This window comes from Vanessa tameamea, chromosome 23, assembly GCF_037043105.1.
Source record: "Vanessa tameamea isolate UH-Manoa-2023 chromosome 23, ilVanTame1 primary haplotype, whole genome shotgun sequence".
In the NCBI taxonomy this organism is placed as follows: Eukaryota; Metazoa; Arthropoda; class Insecta; order Lepidoptera; family Nymphalidae; genus Vanessa; species Vanessa tameamea.
This window is the reverse complement of record NC_087331.1, coordinates 4,531,318-4,551,335: the sequence shown is the minus strand read 5'-3', so window position 1 is coordinate 4,551,335 and position 20,018 is coordinate 4,531,318. Positions and strand designations below refer to the sequence as shown.

The window sequence follows — 20,018 nt, the reverse complement described above, 5'->3', positions numbered from 1 at the left end:
TCGTTGATATACCAAATGCAGGTACAATATATCCGTGGGGGTAGATACTAATATCACATAAGATGGCTTATACGGATGTAGGGCTTGGTACAGGCTCGTTTTTGGTATATCGCCTTCACTAAAGTATTTAAGACTTTATTACGATTCTAATTTAATGCGATAGTGATCAACATCTTAGCCCAAATCTGAAAAGTCCAACTTAATTTTAAAATTCTTCGTACCTGTATATAGTTTTTAATAAATCCGTCATTAATTTTTTTTAAATTTATGATAAAGTTAATAAAAAATAATTATATATTTTTATTGAAATGTTTGTTATCAGATAATCGGCCGCCATCTTCGCGAGCAAAGAGCAAGAAACAAGAACAGTGCTGTATCATTATTGGACTGTGCTCTCCGTGGGGTAACATCGCTGTCTTCAGCTTCAATAGCGGAACTGGCTGGTGTCGGTCTACATGGTCTGGTCATATCATCTGGTGACATAAAGCGAGTGCAGCAAGGCGCCTTCAGTAGCATATCTACGACGATACTTGCTTTGGGTAATGTATTAGTTATTTTTTATCTTTTTGTTAGGGTAAAATTCAGAAGAGTTCAACTATGTAGGTACCTATGTATAACAGATTTTTTATGGTATTGTTAGCGAAGGGACAAATGGGCAAACTGATAGTAATTTGTCACCAACACCCACACACATTGGTGCTGTAAGAAATATTAACCCTATGATTCCTTACATCGCCAATGCGCCACCAAACTTGAGAACCAAGATGATTTGTCCCTTATGCCTGTAGTTACACTGACTTACTCGCTCTAAAAATCGTAACACAGCAATACAATAACATCTATTGAGTGGATGGATACCTACAGCAAGAAAAATAATATGAGAGCCGAGGCACCATTCTCCAATCAGTTAACCTGTTAAACAGTAATGTTTTAAATGCCGTTTTAGTAACTAGGGTAAGTGATCAGTGTAATTAAGAGAATAATAGATGGGAAGGTTAGCAGCATTAACAATGTACACGTGGTTAGCTTACTTTCCAAGTTTGTTCTACTTTTTGTACAGAAATAAATCAGAATTCGTGCTTGATAAAAAAAAAATACTTGACTAATGTTTTGTCATTGGATTTATTTTTAGTATATAAAAGGTTACTAGATAAGTTTCATTTTCTTAATTTGATAGATCTTTTACTTGGTGGTAGGGCTATGTGCTAGCCCATCTAGGTAGGTACAATTATCAGATATTGTCCAAACACCCAGTACTGCTGTGTTCCGGTTTGAAGGGTAAGTGAGCCAGTGTAATTACAGACACAAGGGACATAACATCTTAGTTCCCAAGATTTTTGGCGCATTGTCGATCTAAGGAATGGTTAATATTTCTTACAGCGCCAATGTCTATGGGCGGTGGTGGCCACTTTCTATCAGAGGGCCCATTTAATCGTCTACTTACGGATGCCATTATTCTTCCTCTACGCCGCCATTCTACTAAATTCTTTGCTAAATGCTATTCTAATAATTTAATTAGTTCTTACAATAACCATCGATTTCGATGTTTCTCATCCACCGGACATCTTGTGATATATTTTTTATTTAATAATATGAGTTTAATTACAGGTTTACCTAACAATCAACTACCATCAGTGCCGACTGAAGCGTTATCATACCTCAAGTTTTTAGATCGTTTGGATCTTTCCAATAACAAAATACACATCCTGGATTCCAATTCGTTTAAGGTAAAATTAGTCATTGTTAACAAAATTATTAATACATTCAATTTTAAATTCACGTTATTTGCCATAATTGTATATAAAGCAAATCAAACAGGTGCCTTGCACATTGCTGTGTTTGCACAATTAAATGCAAATACGCAAACATGATATGACAAGTGAATTTCCACCATATCGCGATTACTAAACTGAAGTTTGCAATAGTTAATGTATTTGAATTTCTCAGTAGTATTTAATTTTTTATATATCACGGTATGATTTAAATAGAAGTAAGTTTAAAAATACTAGTGTTGTAATGTGATAATGTAATAACAAAACCGTAACATTACGATTCAAAAGTGCTTTTATTAACCTTCTTGCATAAAGAATATTTTAATTATTTGATTGATTGATAAGTACTTTAGCCAGTTCCAATCAAAAGAGGACTAATAACAAATGAAATAAATTAGCATGAATGCTATGAAATAGTGTAGTAGTACATAAAATATACATGATTAAGTTATAAAAATGTATATAACTGGCAATATATAATGTTCCACGGGATTTAACTGAAATTATTTATTTATAATTTGTGTTAAATTATTACCCGTACTAAGTGCGTAATATCTGTCAGAAATCACATAACAATAAATATATTGTCATGTTTCAATATGGTTCGTTCGAGAGAACTCGATTAAATTATTTGAATACTTATAATAGTATCCATAAAATTAATATCTTTTTCTTTAAGATAAACCGTTTACCTCTTAAGAAATACAGGTGTTTTTAGCCGCATCATTCATAGCCTCGGTAGCGCAGTAGGCAGCGCGTAAGTCTCATAATCTTAAGGTCGTGAGTTCGATCCTCACCCGGGGCATAATTTTTTAATCGTTATATATTTTTTAATGCAATTGTACTATATAAATGTCGTTATAAATTTAATGGTCAAATAGTCATCAAATTTGAGTGTTTTTTTTTCATAAATTAAATAGTAGTATTTTTACATTCCTTATAAAACACTGCTTGGCAATAGAAACTATAAAAATTGCCAAAGCGTGACTACAGACGTATCACGTTAACCTATAGAGCTATAATTCATGAAGGGCAAATTCATAATTTAATTTTTATCATTTTATTGAAATCTGTTATGTGTCTTCCCTTTAAGAAAACTAATATTTTTTTCCTTGGCAGGGTATTCAAAATCTTACCTACTTGGACATGAGTGACAATCAGCTGACGAGTATATCACCGGGCGCCTTTGAGCCTTTATCTAAGCTGTCTGTGCTACGGCTTCGAGGAAATTTACTAAAAGTGTCCGCTCTGAATGCCTTGAAGGTATTACACAACTTCTTCTGTTCATAAGGATCTATCGTATCTAAATAATTTAGTAGTTTTATATCGTAATGATGTGTCATTGTAATGCTATTTATAGAAGAGAATATGGATCATTTGAAGTATAGGAAACGGGATAGGCAGACGTGTTCATACGGATAAGAAGTTTTCTGTTTTTACAAAGTTTGCTTCGCGTTTGCAAAAATTCTTCGTTTAAAATTTAATTTCTATTTCTTCATATTATACTAAGAGCCGAGATGGCCCAGTGGTAAGAACGCGTGCATCTTAACCGATGATTTCGGGTTCAAACCCAGGCAGGCACCACTGAATTTTCATGTGCTTAATTTGTGTTTAAAATTCGATGGTAACTTACCATCTGCTCGCCAATTTGAAAATCTACCTTAGACTATTTTAATTGTCCTTTCCTGGTCGCTGAATATAAATAAATTATAACACTTCAAGGAAACCGTAATCTATGATACTATGAATATATTATGGATGAAATATAATATTCTCGAAGTCCACAATTGTATTCCAAGTGGTCAAAATACCATCTTCAGTCGCTCAAAGCTAATCATACTACATGTGGTGTCTTTGAATAATGGATGAGTCTTACAATGCGTTGAATAGAGGCGAGACGGTGCGAGAGCAGTCAGGCGTTAAAGTCTATATCCTAGAGGATTAGTTCCTATGCATTCGTTACATAATTTCATCTAATACTAACAAAGACGAATAAATTATCATGGTGTAATGTTGCTTATGATAAAACCGATACATATTTGTTTTGTCATTTTTGGAATTTTTATAATTTTTTATGATTTTATTTTCAATTGATGACCTTTAAAACATCAATAGTGATTGCTATTGAATCCCATTATTGAATTGGAATTTGAGATTGTGAAAAATTGATAGACACCTAACCAATGAACTCGCAACATATTGTCTCAAAAACACAGACAGAAGTTGTCGTAGACTTAAATGAGAAACTAATTAATCAACTCCAAGAATTTATATAAGCAATAAAAACAAAATAAATTCAAGGAAAAGTAATTGAGGAGAAAAGAAACACTCGACAAAGAATTATTACCATATAAACACTACAATAACTATCTCCAATTAATGTCCTTGTGTGCTTAGCAATGAACCTCGTTATTATAAATGTTATCTTCTAAAATATTTCTACAAATGATTTAAAGTTGATTTTAATTTAACTTCATCACTCTTCAATCAATATACATATATTAATCATGTTTATTTCTATATAGGAGGCGCATTTTTTAAAGGAACTCGACGTTTCAAGTAACGCACTAGAAGGACCGGTTGGACCGACCACGGTTCCGGCTCTCAGCATTTTGGAAACCCTTCACTTGTCCGATAACACCTTTGCGAGCATTCGACGAGGGGCTTTGGCAGGTAAATCCCAAATATTTTAAATTATACTGAGAGTGTTTGATACCGATCGATCACAGGCCAAAGTGAGCTTCTGATTGGTGAAATAATCTTAAGTAAATACTATCGAAAATCTTTGCCCACTTTGACAAAAAATTCAAGAATTTTACATTTTAATAACGATGTATTTTGTACATATGTATATGATGTTAGCTTGGTGGATTCATTCTTTGATCATATTTGCCAACACCACAGGAGGCCTTATTAAGATGTAATCTAAATTGACCGATGTGAAGCTCGCGGATCTGAAATAATATATCGACTATTAACGTGATTGTAACCGACAACATACGTACGCACCTTAGCTGTAATACCATTGTATCGTACTTGAGACGAGAATTCTGCTTTTGTAATTATATTTATAATTGCACTATACTAATTTACTGATAGTCAAAATATTTCTATTGGTGTCAAAATATCTCAATTGGTGGGTTGTGAAATATGTAAAGCAGTGTTAGCAGTCTTATATATTTTGCATTTTTGGGTCATTGGGTTAAATTAACTAATGTTATATATACCTATAGCTCAATGGTATACCCAGCGATGAGAAATGTGAAAGCCATGAGATCAATCATGATCCATTAAACTATTATTGTTCTTACTTTAAAGCTTAATACATAATCTGAGAGATAAAGGGATTATTCGTAATAGAAAATACAATTTATGGAATAAGGATTATTAAAAATGAATTCGAAATTCTTAGAAAAATATTCCACACTAATCGGAAATTTAAAAATAATAAATGTAATTTTATCTTTGTTAAATGCAGAAAAAATTGGCTTTGTATTTGTATTATAATAAGTATTTTTAATCTGTAGTTGTATTATAATAAGTATTTTTAATCTGTAGTTGTAACTGACTGTTTATTATTATAGGCCTTACAAATCTCACCCATTTAAATCTTCACAACAATCAGATCGACGTGTTAGAAGACTACGCTTTCAAGCATCTCTCTAATCTGTCACACCTGGACCTTTCTCATAATGAGATTGTAGCCGTCTCAGGTGAGATTACGATACTCTATTACTTAAGAATATATACATCTATCAGATATCAGATATGTAGTTTGAAAATCGAACATTAAAAATAATAATAAATTGTTTTGTTTCCTTGTATTTTTGTTTAGCAGGAATAAATTTTATTGACTTTAAGAAAAAAAAATATTATTTTTAATTTAACAATCGTAATGTATGATTAGAAGTGCCAAATTTGATTAGATCCGGTGCGGGATAACGTCCATTGTGAAAGTTCTTTGTCGAACGAAGTCACTGACGTTTCAATTTCCGTTACAAAAAGGTAGAAATCTGGGAACAAAAGGAAAAGAATTTCAGCAGAGATATTTATTCTATATTTGAATTATTGTTCTAGAACTACCTTTGTGTTTATTAATCTTTGCGTTTTTTTAAAATATATTAAATCAAAATAAAAATATTTCTTATTCATCATTACACTCATGTTAGAGTATTGAATTAAAAAAATGCTTATTATATCTATCACGTCGCAGTGGTAGCTTTACTTTATTTAGATTATAATTTTTATGAAGAATCTCGTCTATTAAATTTATTTCTAAGCTGCAAATATAATTGTTACTAACATTTTCGTCTTTTTTCTTTAGGCGCATCATTAGCACAATTAATAAACTTGGCACACTTGGATCTGTCACACAACTTCCTCCGCTCTCTCTCAGCGGAACCTTTGAAGGCTCTCAATCATCTCACAGATCTTCTGCTCCATGATAACGATATATCAATGATTGAAGACGGAGCTCTTGTACAGCACAAGGACTTGCGTCGGTTTACTATTGAAGGTAATGGCTATACGATGACATGCAGTTAGGGAGTCACACACGGTTGTAACGGAAAACGAGTAAGAGACTTTCGGAGCGGTTCGTTTTGTTAAAAGTTATTTTTTATCATTGTTAAGAAGAAGTCCAATTTGTTTCTGATTTGGCTTAGTTGCGTGAATGAATTATACATATACAAGTCACGTTTATATGAGAATTTAAGTAATTTAGCTTAACTGTCGCTAGAAATGTCAAATCTGTCTTAAAATTTAATTTTAGCTAACAATACGTTTTGATGCTTTCTGAAAGTGGAAAAGATATACATATGTATAATTAATAAAATCAATATGAACTAAAATCTTTATCATAGGAATTAGATATGGATAAAATCTATGCTTATTGGGTTATTTTTAGTTGTATTAAAATTGTTAATATTATTTTCACTATATGGTAAGATTATTTAACTGCTCGTATGTCCATTTTTGGGTATTGTTTAGCATCAGACGTTTTGTGTGGGGCGACGTTGTAACCTCTTTGTTCGGCTGTCGAAACGCCACCCAAAGCTTTTGTGCGTGACTCCACTGTTCGTGGTTATTCCTTTATGAGACTTTTATGAGAAAATAATTTTATGTTGCTTTTTCTTCTTTTGGAGCAAAATATTTTGACGCTATGTTATTTATGGTTCTCTTGGAAAATATATTGACAAACGCTTTTAACTCTTTCGATGTGCGTGTTCAATGATAAATCCGTTCACTAAAGTATTAATCGAGAGTCTCAATACTTTACATTAAAATTTCGGTCGTTGGAAATATTCATTAAATCCAATGTGCATTGTCAAAAGTTAAAACGCAAAAAACTTCCTCGATAATCACGGCTTTCACAAAGGAAATAAAAGTAACAAAGAACAATTGTTTGATTGTCGTTAATTTTAATTCCAACCCATTTATACTCACGAACTCATAAAGATAAATTCGTTCTCTTTTGCAGATAATCCACTTAATTGCGATTGCTTAATGGCTGGCTTTGCGAGGTGGTTGCGGGAGGCAAAAAACCTGCCTCAATCAGATAAATCAGCAGCCGTTTGTGCCACGCCACCTCATTTAGAGGGAGCATTAATTTCTCGACTATCGAAAAACAAACTTTGCGACGATGAACATGTCGATACGAAGGTTATTGATGAAGATAATTTTGATTATAACAAAGTTATTGAGAATACAATTGATGATCAAGAGAAAGATGATCCTGTAGATATGTATGGAGATAAGCCTGATGGATTAGATGATGATATTTATGATGAAGAATTGGAAGTTCCGGCTGAAGAAGACTTGCCTATCTCGAAGTCTAAGGTAATAATCTGAACTTTTCTGTTCTTACAACACGATTTCTTTAATTATTATTAAATATATTTATCAAGATTATAGTAAGTTGCGTTATATCTAGCCACTAGACCAACGAGGTATTTGAGAGATATGACCCAGAGGTCCTGGGTTCAAACCCCAGGTAGGGCTAATAAAAAGTTATTTTGGTATTTCTATCGAAAAATTCTCAGTAATCGTTTTGTTACTGGGATTTTTTCGATTTAGAAGAATCGACGATTTTTTGGTCTGAAGCGTATACTCTCCCGTGCCTCGAAAAACACGTAAGCCTCCACGTCCTGCTCCGGAACTCTTGTTGGATTTGCCGTATCATCGAGAGCAATGCGCAAACCAGATAGAGGACGCACCTGTGTTTGCGTTCACATTTGTGCACTATAATTTGTAATTGGTTGGTCTCCCTTGGCTCCCGGTTATTAATCGGTTATCGGTTAGTATTAATCGTTTATAAGTGGCGATATGACATTTAAACAAATTCATATACCTATATTATATAAAATGAGTTTAAATAAAACAAATCTGTAAAAACATCTTTAAAAATAAATTTATTCAAATGATTGTTTACGCGTACTTCGAAATATTCTTTTTTTTATTTATTCTTTGATAACTTTATCGAATTTTAATATCGTGATAGAAAGTCATTCCTGTCGAGGTTGTGTGCGGAATATCCAATGCCATATTTTAATATTATGATGAAGCATTGGTTAGGTACCAATGAAGGAGGGCACTTTGCATCGTCTGAGAAAATTTCTTGAAGAGAATAGATCGGAAGGAGTTTAATAAAACTTCGCGTTCACGTTTTTCTTCGGAAATATTTCATTAAATCAATATTGCGGAATCACTTACTTTATATAATAATAATAAAATAGCTCATATTTAATGTCTGAGAGTAATTCAATTGTTTAGAAATTATTTGACTAATCAAATATGATTATTAATTTTCTTTTGATAATCGAGATCATATTTAAAGACATTCAATTTAACTATGTCGTACAGCAACGAGCCAGATTAAACAAAAAATAATTGAATCTAAAATTTTTGTTAGGTACAACTTATAGATTCCTGGTACGATGACGAGGAAGTACACTTATCCTGGACTATGGAACCACCTTCCACGCGGAGATATAGGTGTACCGGTGTGACAGCATCCAAGAGCGGTGGACTTCCTAAGCATGTTGCTTGCCACAGAGCTTCACCTGCGAATATAATTTTAAGAGGCCTGAAGATTGATCCTATAGAAAAATATACGTAAGTTACATTGTTGTAGAAATCATATGTAATAAGTTCTGATTGGCCAAAAAAATTTTTTCCTATTTAATATCTGTTCTTAGCTATAAGCGATTACAATATAATATGATTATTTTGTATAATCCTATAAATTATTGAAATTGATTATCGAATTGTCAAAAGTAATTATGATTGCTGATATTAACCCTTATGAACGTCACTCGATAACCTCTTGTAAGGTTAGCACTGCGCGGTAATTGCGGTAATTCTATGTTCAGATAAACTCGTTATAAATAAATTAACATTCATGTTATTGCTAAAAAATGTTAAAAATTCGAAGAAATTAATAAACTTCGTTATATGTAAGTATGTATTTTTATCTTGAAGAATTATCGACGGTAATAAAAACATGCAACATATTAGTGTCATGTTTGTGGCGTATATGTATTAACTTAAATTAATTTAATTTTGACGAACATCATATGGTTGATAGGGGAAATAAGGGAATATAAAAAAATATTATAAATTGATTTTATAAATTCGAGACCAAAAAAAACACCTAATTGATATATTTTAAATTTGACATTGACGGTGAAGGATAATATTAGAGATCTTTTAGATGTATCGGATTACTGAAACGGTGCCACCGAATAGGTCCAAGATGAAAACGCCTTCTCTTAAGAAGAAGTTCATTTCATCTCTTCCACGGCTCTAACTTTACTTTTGTTAAAAAATTAACGCACTGTTTGTTTTTGCAATAGTACATTTTCTTTACAGATTCTGTATAGCATTAGAAGAGATGGATGGCAATGATGTTCCCATGGCTCTTGTTTTGGGTTGTGGAGCTCCACAGCTAGTAAGACAACGAGCTGCGTATGTTACTGTCAGACCTTTGCCAATTACAGTTCCAGATCGAGAAGTTTTGAGGTAAATCACAGATAGAATGCTAAAGAGTATTGTTTTCCTTAATAAGCATTTTGAAAATATACCATCTATGATCAAACTATTTCCTTGTATATTAATTGAATCTGTCATTGTTTTAGAGTCTCAGAAGTCCGATCAAACGTAACGAGTGAAGGACTTCTCACCGTCTTAGTTTCTGTTATGGGAATGCCGCTTTCAAAACCGCAGTATGTTTTACCAAGATCCCAAAGAGTGTCAACACCTGACACCAGATTCTTGCCCTTGCATAACTGTTATGTAATTTTAGCAGTCTTGTCTAGAGGCTCGTTGGTAGCGCAAAAAGATACACCATGTCAGGAAACCTTAGAAATATCTATGGAAGGGTTTATTCGAGGTCCTTACAAAGTTTGCGCGTCAATATCGAAGTTCAAGGTCAGCGAAATGCACCCAATTTGCATCGTGCCACAATTGCTGGAACCAGTTGGAACTTTAGAAATGAAATCTGGATTTAAGAATCTTAATACGGCTTTAGTTGGTGTTGCATTGGGTTTGATGATTATTGTTATAGGGTTGGTTTGGTTCGTGAGGAAAATGTTAAAGAAACCAGCAGAATTTCCAGCTCATAGATGTTTCAGAAGTGAACCCGCACCAGAAGAAAATCTAAGAGCCAGTTACGTTATGCTTACTGCGACTTCCAAGGTTTGATGGTGACGATACTTTGAAAGCATGACAAAGTCACTTGTTAACTACAAAATATTAGTCTCGGTTGTAATTTATTGTATGAAATCCTTCTGTAATATACTTTTATATTAACGCACATTTCAGTTTTATTTTGGTTACTCGTATGTGCATTATAGATAAGTGTTTTTTTTAATTTAATATTTCGGAATATTTTACCTAGTCTTTTAATGCGTTTGAAATTTATAATACTCTGTGTCTAACACGCAATGAATATTGTCTCACAAAAAATATTTATTTATTATTATTATTATGTATGTATGTGTATATATAGTATTTTTCTTTTATTTTTATAATACAGCGTTTCAATAATGAATTTTGAATTAACTGCGTAAATAATAATTTATAAGTATATCGAGGAGTATGTATCATATTACGGTAGATTCCGGGAATGTTTTATTGATTATAATTAATGTTTATAAACATTCAATTCCACGATAAGCCAGTTAATTATGTTTCTAAGTAATTAATATAAAGTCGATATAATTTCTTACTATTAAGTTAGTGTCAAAAATGACTGATTGGTTTATATTAATACTGAATAATTAATAGATTATTTTACTCGGTGATCGGACTTGGCGCAAGCCCCATTTGGGTAGGAACGCACTATTGTGTTCCGGTTTGGTGAGTATAACTACAGGCACTAGGGGCATAACATCGGTGCTCCCAAGGTTGGTATCACTTTAGAGATGTTACGAATGCTTAATATTTCTTACATCTCCGATGTTTATGGGTGTTAGAGACAACTTTTCATCGGAAAGTACGTTTGCCTGTCCGCCTAGATAGGCAATGTATAAAATAGATATTTTCTATGAAAACAAAACTTTTATGGAATGTCAATTTGAGAATTATGTATTTTTCTATGCGATATTTTACTACAACTTCATAATAAAATCCAAATCAAAAGGTCATTTACTTTTTAATGAAGTTAATCAATAATGTACTAAAACTATTTTTATATTTCATATGGATGAATAAATAATAGCACGTAATAAGAATTCCAATTAAATATTGTTATTTTATTGTATGAATTAATACTTAATTATTTCTTCTATGAAGATTAATATTAAAATAATTTTATATACTAATGTATTAACACGAGGCTTGTGTGTATAGGTAAAGTGGCGAAGATGCTATGTCAAGAAAAAGGTACTTTATAATCGACTGTTGCATAATAACATCCACATAATTGTATGCCAATTTTTTCCATGCATTGTAATGTTAAAGTGTCTCAAAAATAATTGTAAGATTGAATGTGAACGTTAATTTAAATAAAATCACATAGATTTTTAATATTGTACAAGATTGATTTTGTTTAATATTGTATCCATTTTTAATAAAGTTTATTGTATCAAAACAAATTACTTATCTAGAAGATATCTTAGCTTTTGATGATGGATTAAAAACGTTAGAAATTCAAATTATTTTCTCTAAAAATTCACATGATTAATAGAATACTGGAGAAATGTTTTCAAAAACGCCTGAGTTTTTGGCATGGCGTCTGATTTTTTGCTTTTTTTTAGCAAGATTAGTCAAAGTCACTAAAGATTTTTTCCTTGTTATTTAAAGTTTTAGATAGAAGATTTTAACAAGTGTTAAGTGGGTTATTTGTATTGTAATATTATTATTATTTTTTTTAATTGCGTTTTGTAAATTTTTTAAAGAACTTTGGTTCCGCTTTAATTAGTAATTAATTGTGTAAATAATAATTTATGAATTGCAGACTTTTTCTTAATAAAAAATTAACGAATATATGTTTTTTTTTTTATTTCAATTTTCCAAATACGTTTCGAGGCCGCGTCTCTTTGAGTGCCTCTATTTTGTCTTGTTTGTGTTGAATTTTAATGATACTCTTACATTTGTATTCATTTCATTACATTTTGATGTGGAATGTCTGTTGGTTCGCCTCGGGGGTCACATCAATTGTCGTGGCGGCATACGGCGTAACGCTCTTATGCTAACATATCCCTTATTATAATAATTATAGAAATATATTTAGTATATTAACGAAATTATGTTATCATTTATGTTATTCATTATTTATTTAGTGTTTTTTAGTAATCATTTACTTGGTGGTAAGGCTTTGTGCAAGCCCGTCTGGGTAGGTACCACCCACTCATCAGATATTCAAATACGTGGCACATAGATGATGTAAGGAATGGTTAATGTTTCTTACAGCGCCTTTGTCTATGGGCGGTGGTGAGCACTTACCATCAGGTGGCCCATGTGCTCGTCCGCCAACCAATGGCATAAAGAAAATATCATTTATTTCAATGATCATAACTTTCGATGTTCCGCATCTATCGTCCATCTCGACGGAGATATATATATTTTGTTTTTATAAATATTTTAGCATAGTATGTATAGTATACTATAGTATAGTATAGTGTCCATATGTAGGTTGTAATATTGGACTTCCGTTAACTAATACCTAAATAACATCCGATGTGGAAAACGTTGCTGGTGTAATTTAAAAGCATTTAAAAACTGTCTTATCATGCTTCGATAGGGATAATATACAAAATGGATTTCCCGAAATTGATGTCAAATGTCAATAGGTGCGTCTGCGCATTTAAATATATTGTACTGGATCATAATTAACACTAGTTGTTAAATGACCGCCATGGCGAGCAGACGTGTTTTTAGTGTTTTTGTTATAATTCTATTATCATTTTCACTAATAAATTGTAAAGTATTCACACGATGTTCGTTAACTCGCGAGTTGTTGAAAAATAATTTTCCGAAGACTTTCCTTACTAATTGTGAGTTATTTCTGTTGATTTATGCTAACGTGTGATGAAGTGTGTTTTATTGTTTGCCGGTCCATTGTATTGTAATTGTTGCATTGTATAATGTAACTATGAACGCGTGGGTTCCGAATCTGTATTGTATTTATATTTATGCTTCGTTGATGAAATGTTCGTGAGGAAATGAAATGTATTTTTTTTTCATTTACGTTCGAAACGAGGAAAATATTTATATATTATCTTGTTGATTCATTTGTAGGTTTGGTTTATTTAAATAAAACACATATTTAATTTGAAGGTTATTTGTAAATTCCGAATAGTGAGTGGTTGCATGCCATTATTGTGTCACGAAGTAAATTCCTGTTTTTTTTTTTTTAATTAATTTGCAAAGATCATACTTGTATATTATAATCTAAATATATATATTTTTTAAACCTTGACTGACGTTTTCCTTATTGTATTGGGCACGTTGCTAAGCGTTTAATTCGTGATGTTTGTTTTCAATATCTTTTATTCAATCTTCCTTCGATAATCGACATTATTATTTATATTTAAAAAGTAACATCTTAATATGCCACTATTGAGTTAAACCACCTTTCGTTTTTGAGAAGGTGGTACAGAGCTTGTGTGGAACAAGTACATCAAGCTGCTCTAATACGGGATACGCATGATTTATATTTCGTCCGTCAAACGATGCTCCTTGCGATTTTTTCCTTCATCCAGCACGAGATGAACTATAAACCCAAATCAAGCTAATTAAATCATCGGTTAAAATTAAAGTGTTCAAACCACTGAGTCACTGGACGACATGCTTAAAAATCAGTTTTGTATAAAAAAAATTACTTTGTTATTGTAATTTTAGACTACTATTAGTCTGCTTAATTCGTTTTAGTCACATTCGCACTGGTTACAAATTAAACTATTAAATAAGACATTTCCTCATATAAAGTGGCTTGTGAGATCAGCATTCAACCATATAATGAATAAGGAATTTACTATTTTTCGTAATAAAAATATTGTATTTAATAATTTAGAAAGAAAAAATAGTCTGCTACTTTATTTTACTTGGTGATTAGTACTCGTACCGCTCATTACACCACTTACCATTAGGTGACTCAGTGTGCTACTCTAAAAAGAAAAAAATCTAGTCAATTATCATTTCCGTTAATAAGAGTTTATCATTTACGTAATATTGATAATTCTTCGAAGGTTATTTCTTTCTTATCTTAAACAATACTTTAATGGGCTTATAATATATATAGCCTTTGTATGTCGTGACGCTTCGCTGTTATTGTAAAAAAAGGTCGTATGTTCCCATTGAGAAATTAACAAGAATATCATTTTGAGCCTAAGTTTTATAGATGTTAACGGCTAATATTGCAAAGTATCGCATAACAATCAAGACGATTGTAAACTGTTGAATATTGTGAGGACGCATACATTTTCGATTGTTTATAATCTTCTATTTTAAGTAAGGTTATTGTTTTTATAATTAAACTCAAATTATAATTTGATTTTTTTTTAAATAAACGAATACGATCCTTACTGTTATCTTTTAAAATAGTATATATAAAATATTCATCTGTTTCCATGAAAACGTAAAATTTAAATTGGATTATAATATTTATATACGACAACGCTAGCGTGTTCTACTTTGATTTCTGAATATGAATTTCATTTATAAAGGGCTCTTCTTATACGAGAAAAAATCTTAGTTCAGGGATCCACTTTAGGGAATAGTTCGGGATGTAGGCACAACATTTCCATTACAAAACAAAGGTAATACTGCGTTACAGATAGTACGTGATTTTCACAAAATACTACCAGCATCTTATTTTTTCATTTCTTATATATAATTATTTTATATATGTACATAGTTATTAATAATATGTTGGTATCGTTATTGATCGTTGATGAAAGATATATGTATCATCATTTATTTATTATTTCATAGACAACCTCATTAGCAAATTTAATTAAGATTGGGGCTGAAATTCAGTTGTGATGAAGTAACAAAGACAAACAAACTCTTAGGTAATACTAGCTGAACATGCTATACACGCGCGTAATTTATGAAACTTTATCTGTGGCAGACAAATTCCCTCTTTTACCCCCTCGAGGGGAAAATTAAAAAAGTAGCCCATGTCTTTTCTCGGGACTCAAACTATGTCCATAACAAAATTTCATCTAAATCGGTTCAGCGGTTCAAAGAGATAGCAGACAGAGTTACTTTAGCATTTATAATATTAGTATAGATTTTATTAATGTAGGTTCTGAAATGTCTGTTTTTTTATGTGTGAATCTGCGTACTTCATTGGCAAACACTGCTGTTATTCCCAAGGTTTGTTTAGTTTTGTATAAAAGTCAATCTTTCTCCTATATCTAGCCAGCCATCATACTTAGATACACATATTTTCCCTGATGTTTTTTTTTAAATTAATTATTAATTAAATACAAACTACTGGTGATATTTACCGAATTTATTTTTTATGAATGTTTAATCATCATGATGAAACCTGCGTGTGTCGAATGACAATTTATCACAAACCTGCGTCAGAGCAGCGTGGTTGAATAAGCTCAAAACTTTTTCCTCAAAAGGAGCGTAGGCCATAGCTGTGGGATATTTACTAGTTGTGAAATAAAATAAAATTTCGCTCGGTAAAATAATGTATAACTCCGAAGTTATAGGTATTACAGAAAAAAGTTTCAGACAAAAATTGTACATAATTAAAAGATCTACACTTTGAGAATCGGTAAAATTTAATAAAATTGAATGGTTGGGGAGAAAACAACGAAAAATAGAGAAAAAAGTAAAATTTTTGCCTTGCGGGAGTAATAACTTGAAAAATATTAATGTTATAAAAAAAGTTTCAAATAAAAAAGTTAATAAATTTTATTTAGAAGAGAAAAGGTCTCTACAATTTTTTGTCTAACACTGATATTTCTCGAGATATCGAATTAAACGCGTTTCCATCGAAATGACCTTGAGCTGACCTCAGTATAACCCCTCAAATTGGAATTTATGCTCAGAATACACCCCCTCGACCCTTAAAATCCCCAAACCGTGTTCGTTCATGTTTTTTTATTTCGTAATTTGACTGGACTAAAAAGCAAAAAAAACGAAATCGAATGTTCTTGAAATTTTGAAAGATTGCGGGAGTGTGGCCAGCATCACCACCAAAATTAAATAGGAATTATATCCATATTTAAATCAAAGAAATAATTATGGAATAATAATTTTATTTAATAAAAGCCAATTATAAGGCAAAATAAATCTGTCATAATAAATTTCCGACATTTCCATACAAATACTAACCCTTTATTGGATGACAGCTAATAAATTAATCTGAAACGATGCGAAATGACTTCTAGACAAATATAGCAAACGAATTAGATAATAAAATCCAATTGTACTAATTATTTCACTGCACTGATAAAATAAATGTAATTTATTTTATTATTTAAATTCAAATAAAATACTTTACATCAAATAAAGTGGGAAATGGGTTAACGGCACGGATTTTAGCGAATTGACACTTTTGTGACGTTTTATATAATTTTAAAAAAGGTTAAAATTATAAAAATAATTTTTAATGTAACAGACTTATAATCAAATTTTCAAAGGTTATATATAATAACATAATAGTTTCTATCGGGCCAAATTCTAGTGTTGTCAGTCTCTCTCCTAAACTAAATTAAGAAGAATCATTACAAATAAAATTTAGATACATATTTTTCTGCTCCCAATATATACGAGTTGAATCATTCACACACATAATACTATACTGTGTAATGCAAAATAGAAAAACCTAGTACGGACGATCAAACTATTGTGTTTTTATTATTAACTGACTTCAAATAAGCAGAATATGTTCGGGCATAGCTCCAAATTATTTTTTTTGTTCGAAAGAGCTTTATTTCCAAATGATCCTATTTAAATTTCGTAAAGATCTGATGACATTTGGAAAGAACGAAACTCCTTAATAAATGTCAGCACGATTGCTGCCATATTATTGTTGTATGCCATTGAAATGATTTTCCTTGTTTTTAATTTATTTTTTAGGACATGTTTATTTAATTAGAACGGGATCTGAAAATTTTACATAATTATATGTTCAAGCATATCACGAGCGCAGTTGCTGTATGGCTCGTTATAATTTGTAATTAATCATGAGACGCGTAAATATATACAGCCCATTAGCGAACAGACATAAATAATGTAAACAAAACGATAAGATAGTATTCGAAATTATGTGTATCTTGAACGTATTTAATAAATGAAGTTTAGAATGTAAGATTTATTTAATATATGATTAAATAATAATCTCGCCCAGCGGCTTCGTCAGCATGTGATGGGCATGAAGCAGGTTGGGGTTCCTTTCTTCCTTTTCGTATCCTGATAATTTGTATACAACAGGTTATCATGATCGGTTGAATAGTTAGAATGCCTTCTCTAAACATGGGATAATTTTGCGGAGCTGTAACCGTTTACAAACTGTTTTTTTTCCAGGGGTTTGTTTAGTAGAACAGGAGAGTGATAAGAACACAGCAGCCCATGTAGTTAAGACGCCGCGGAAGCAGTATTATGGACTATTCCAAGTAAGTATTGTTTAAAGTAGTAATATTACTTACTTAATAGCCTATTCATATTACGAATACGGACTACGTTACGTTTTTTTTTGTGGTGGCCGAGGCCTCTCCTTGTTAAAAAGACGACTTCGAGCGCACCATACCACAAAAGCGAAAAGAGTTCAAAGTCCAATCCTGGAGAAGAGAACCTTTGCTAGGCAATATGATTGATAAGTTATCTGTGCTTTTGTTTAACTAGGAATAACAAAATATTTTATTTTGTTTCCAAATTCAAATTAAACCCAGAGCCGAGGCTAGTGACTAGAATATAATTTTCTATATTATCTGAAGATCACGGGATCAAGCCCAATATGTTTATAGTTCATCTTATACTCCACTGGTAAAGCCACAAGGAAACCTGCAAGTCATATGATATTCTGCCACATGCCGTATGTCCTTAAAACCTTTTTGGATAAGTATCGTGAAAAAGTTCAAAACCTTGTCTATGGTACGAGGAATGAAGAATTTACCTTTTTTTATTTGATCCTGAAAACGTATATATGAACTTTCATAATGATCGGTTGTGTAACAAAGACACTAATTTTCGTAATTATAATATTAATTAGGATTTCTAGTAACGTCAATGATACCAACATTGGGAACTAAGATGTTATGTTCCTTTTGTCTGTAGTTACACTGGATATAAATAACGAATCTGATTGTAGTAGAACATTGTGGTTTTATAGGCGTTTGTAGACATCCTCCGTAATCTTCAGCCCTTGTTTAATCCGGCCCGTGTTGTAATCCGACATGACCAAATTTGAAGTATTCGGTTGAACATGTAGCATAGTTGCCTTTTCATAATATGCCAGGCTATAACCTTTATTAGCCTGGCTTGTTGTGCCAGGCTATAAAAGGATGGTAGCAAAACATTGTATTTAGAAAAAATTGGTAATCTGAGACCACCTTACAAATAGTTCGTCATATTACCGAGGCTCACTGTTCCTTTAGTCAAAGTATTTTCAAAGTCATAAATCAATTAATTTCAGTACTTTGTGGAGTAGCTTTTAGATTTGCTAACGGGGTACAAAATATTTCGCTGATTTCACATGAGATATATTATTTTCTTAATTTTGTAATTTTTTTTTTGTTTTAGATAGGAAGCGAATGGTGTAAAGAAGGCCGTAAAGGTGGTAAATGCAACATCGCCTGTGAAGGTTAGTGACAAAAAGTATGCATACAATCTCGTTGGCCTCAGAGTTCATTGACATTGACTTTTGAATTATATAGTAACAATAGTTGCGTATTTATTTTGGATTAAAATATAATTTAATTTTGAAAATATTATCAAAATACTTATCTCTAAATTAATGTTTTTAGGCAATGATCAGTTTGTATGGAGTATTTTTACATCTTTACAATTTTATAATTTGAAAGCCGTTTTTATTGTTTTTCAATATTTTATAGATGTTTATGATGATTAACATAGCAAGAGAGAAATGGAGAAATAAGTAAATGTCATGTAGGTAAATGACAAAGCTTTAAACCATCTACTCAAAAAAAAAAGGTCTTAGAACAGTGAAATGAGGATATTTTCAGACTGTTTTTAATGTTTTAGGAGAAAATATTGAAATAAACAATTAATTAATGATATTTTTATAAGTTTTATAGTTTTACTATATTTTCAAAATATATTCTCAGCTCTTTTAGACGACGATATCAAAGATGACTGCTTATGTGCATCCCAAGTGTTCGAAGAAGAAGGTTTCAAGTATTGGTCGAAATGGGAAGCGAGGTGTAAGGGACAGCGGCTACCTGATATTCAGAAGTAAATATTACCATCAATTATTTTCTCGAATAACTGCCATAAAAAACTTTATTCAGACCAGTGGTCTCGTGTGACACGACCAAAAAGACTTTGAGCACAAGATCAACGCTTTACGTGATTTTCGAGGTACAAGAGTGTAAACTTGTAGACTACGTCTGCTGCTGATAAAATTTATCGAAGGAAAAACCAAGTATCTTTTTTATTGACTTCGTAATCTGAACCCAGAATCTAAAGATGAATCTGCGGCCTTAAAAGCCACTAGACCAACAGGACAATCATACAAGCCAATTAGATCATTTGTTGGTATAATATATAAAACAACAATGGACCACTTTAAATTAATGGACAAGGGATTAATATTAAAAATAC

The 20,018-nt window shown here is 31.6% G+C and overlaps 1 protein-coding gene and 1 non-coding gene across 2 annotated transcripts in view; both read left to right on the top strand.

Annotated features, from left to right (window-relative positions):
- The window catches only part of LOC113401878 (slit homolog 3 protein), a 92,578-nt gene extending 72,925 nt beyond the window's left edge, over window positions 1–19,653 (top strand). The window contains exons 3-17 of the mRNA XM_026641954.2: window positions 323–539; window positions 1,609–1,727; window positions 2,892–3,035; window positions 4,298–4,445; window positions 5,357–5,485; window positions 6,097–6,288; window positions 7,252–7,610; window positions 8,683–8,885; window positions 9,642–9,791; window positions 9,908–10,172; window position 10,336; window positions 13,199–13,267; window positions 17,763–17,851; window positions 18,978–19,038; window positions 19,523–19,653. Of these exons, the coding sequence (XP_026497739.1) occupies window positions 323–539; window positions 1,609–1,727; window positions 2,892–3,035; window positions 4,298–4,445; window positions 5,357–5,485; window positions 6,097–6,288; window positions 7,252–7,610; window positions 8,683–8,885; window positions 9,642–9,791; window positions 9,908–10,172; window position 10,336; window positions 13,199–13,267; window positions 17,763–17,851; window positions 18,978–19,038; window positions 19,523–19,653 (2,277 nt within the window). The remainder of the gene's footprint in view (window positions 1–322; window positions 540–1,608; window positions 1,728–2,891; window positions 3,036–4,297; window positions 4,446–5,356; window positions 5,486–6,096; window positions 6,289–7,251; window positions 7,611–8,682; window positions 8,886–9,641; window positions 9,792–9,907; window positions 10,173–10,335; window positions 10,337–13,198; window positions 13,268–17,762; window positions 17,852–18,977; window positions 19,039–19,522) is intronic.
- On the top strand, window positions 2,505–2,577 carry Trnam-cau (transfer RNA methionine (anticodon CAU)). The gene has a single exon. It is a non-coding gene; the product is annotated as a tRNA-Met (tRNA).
- Window positions 19,654–20,018: the final 365 nt, after the last annotated feature.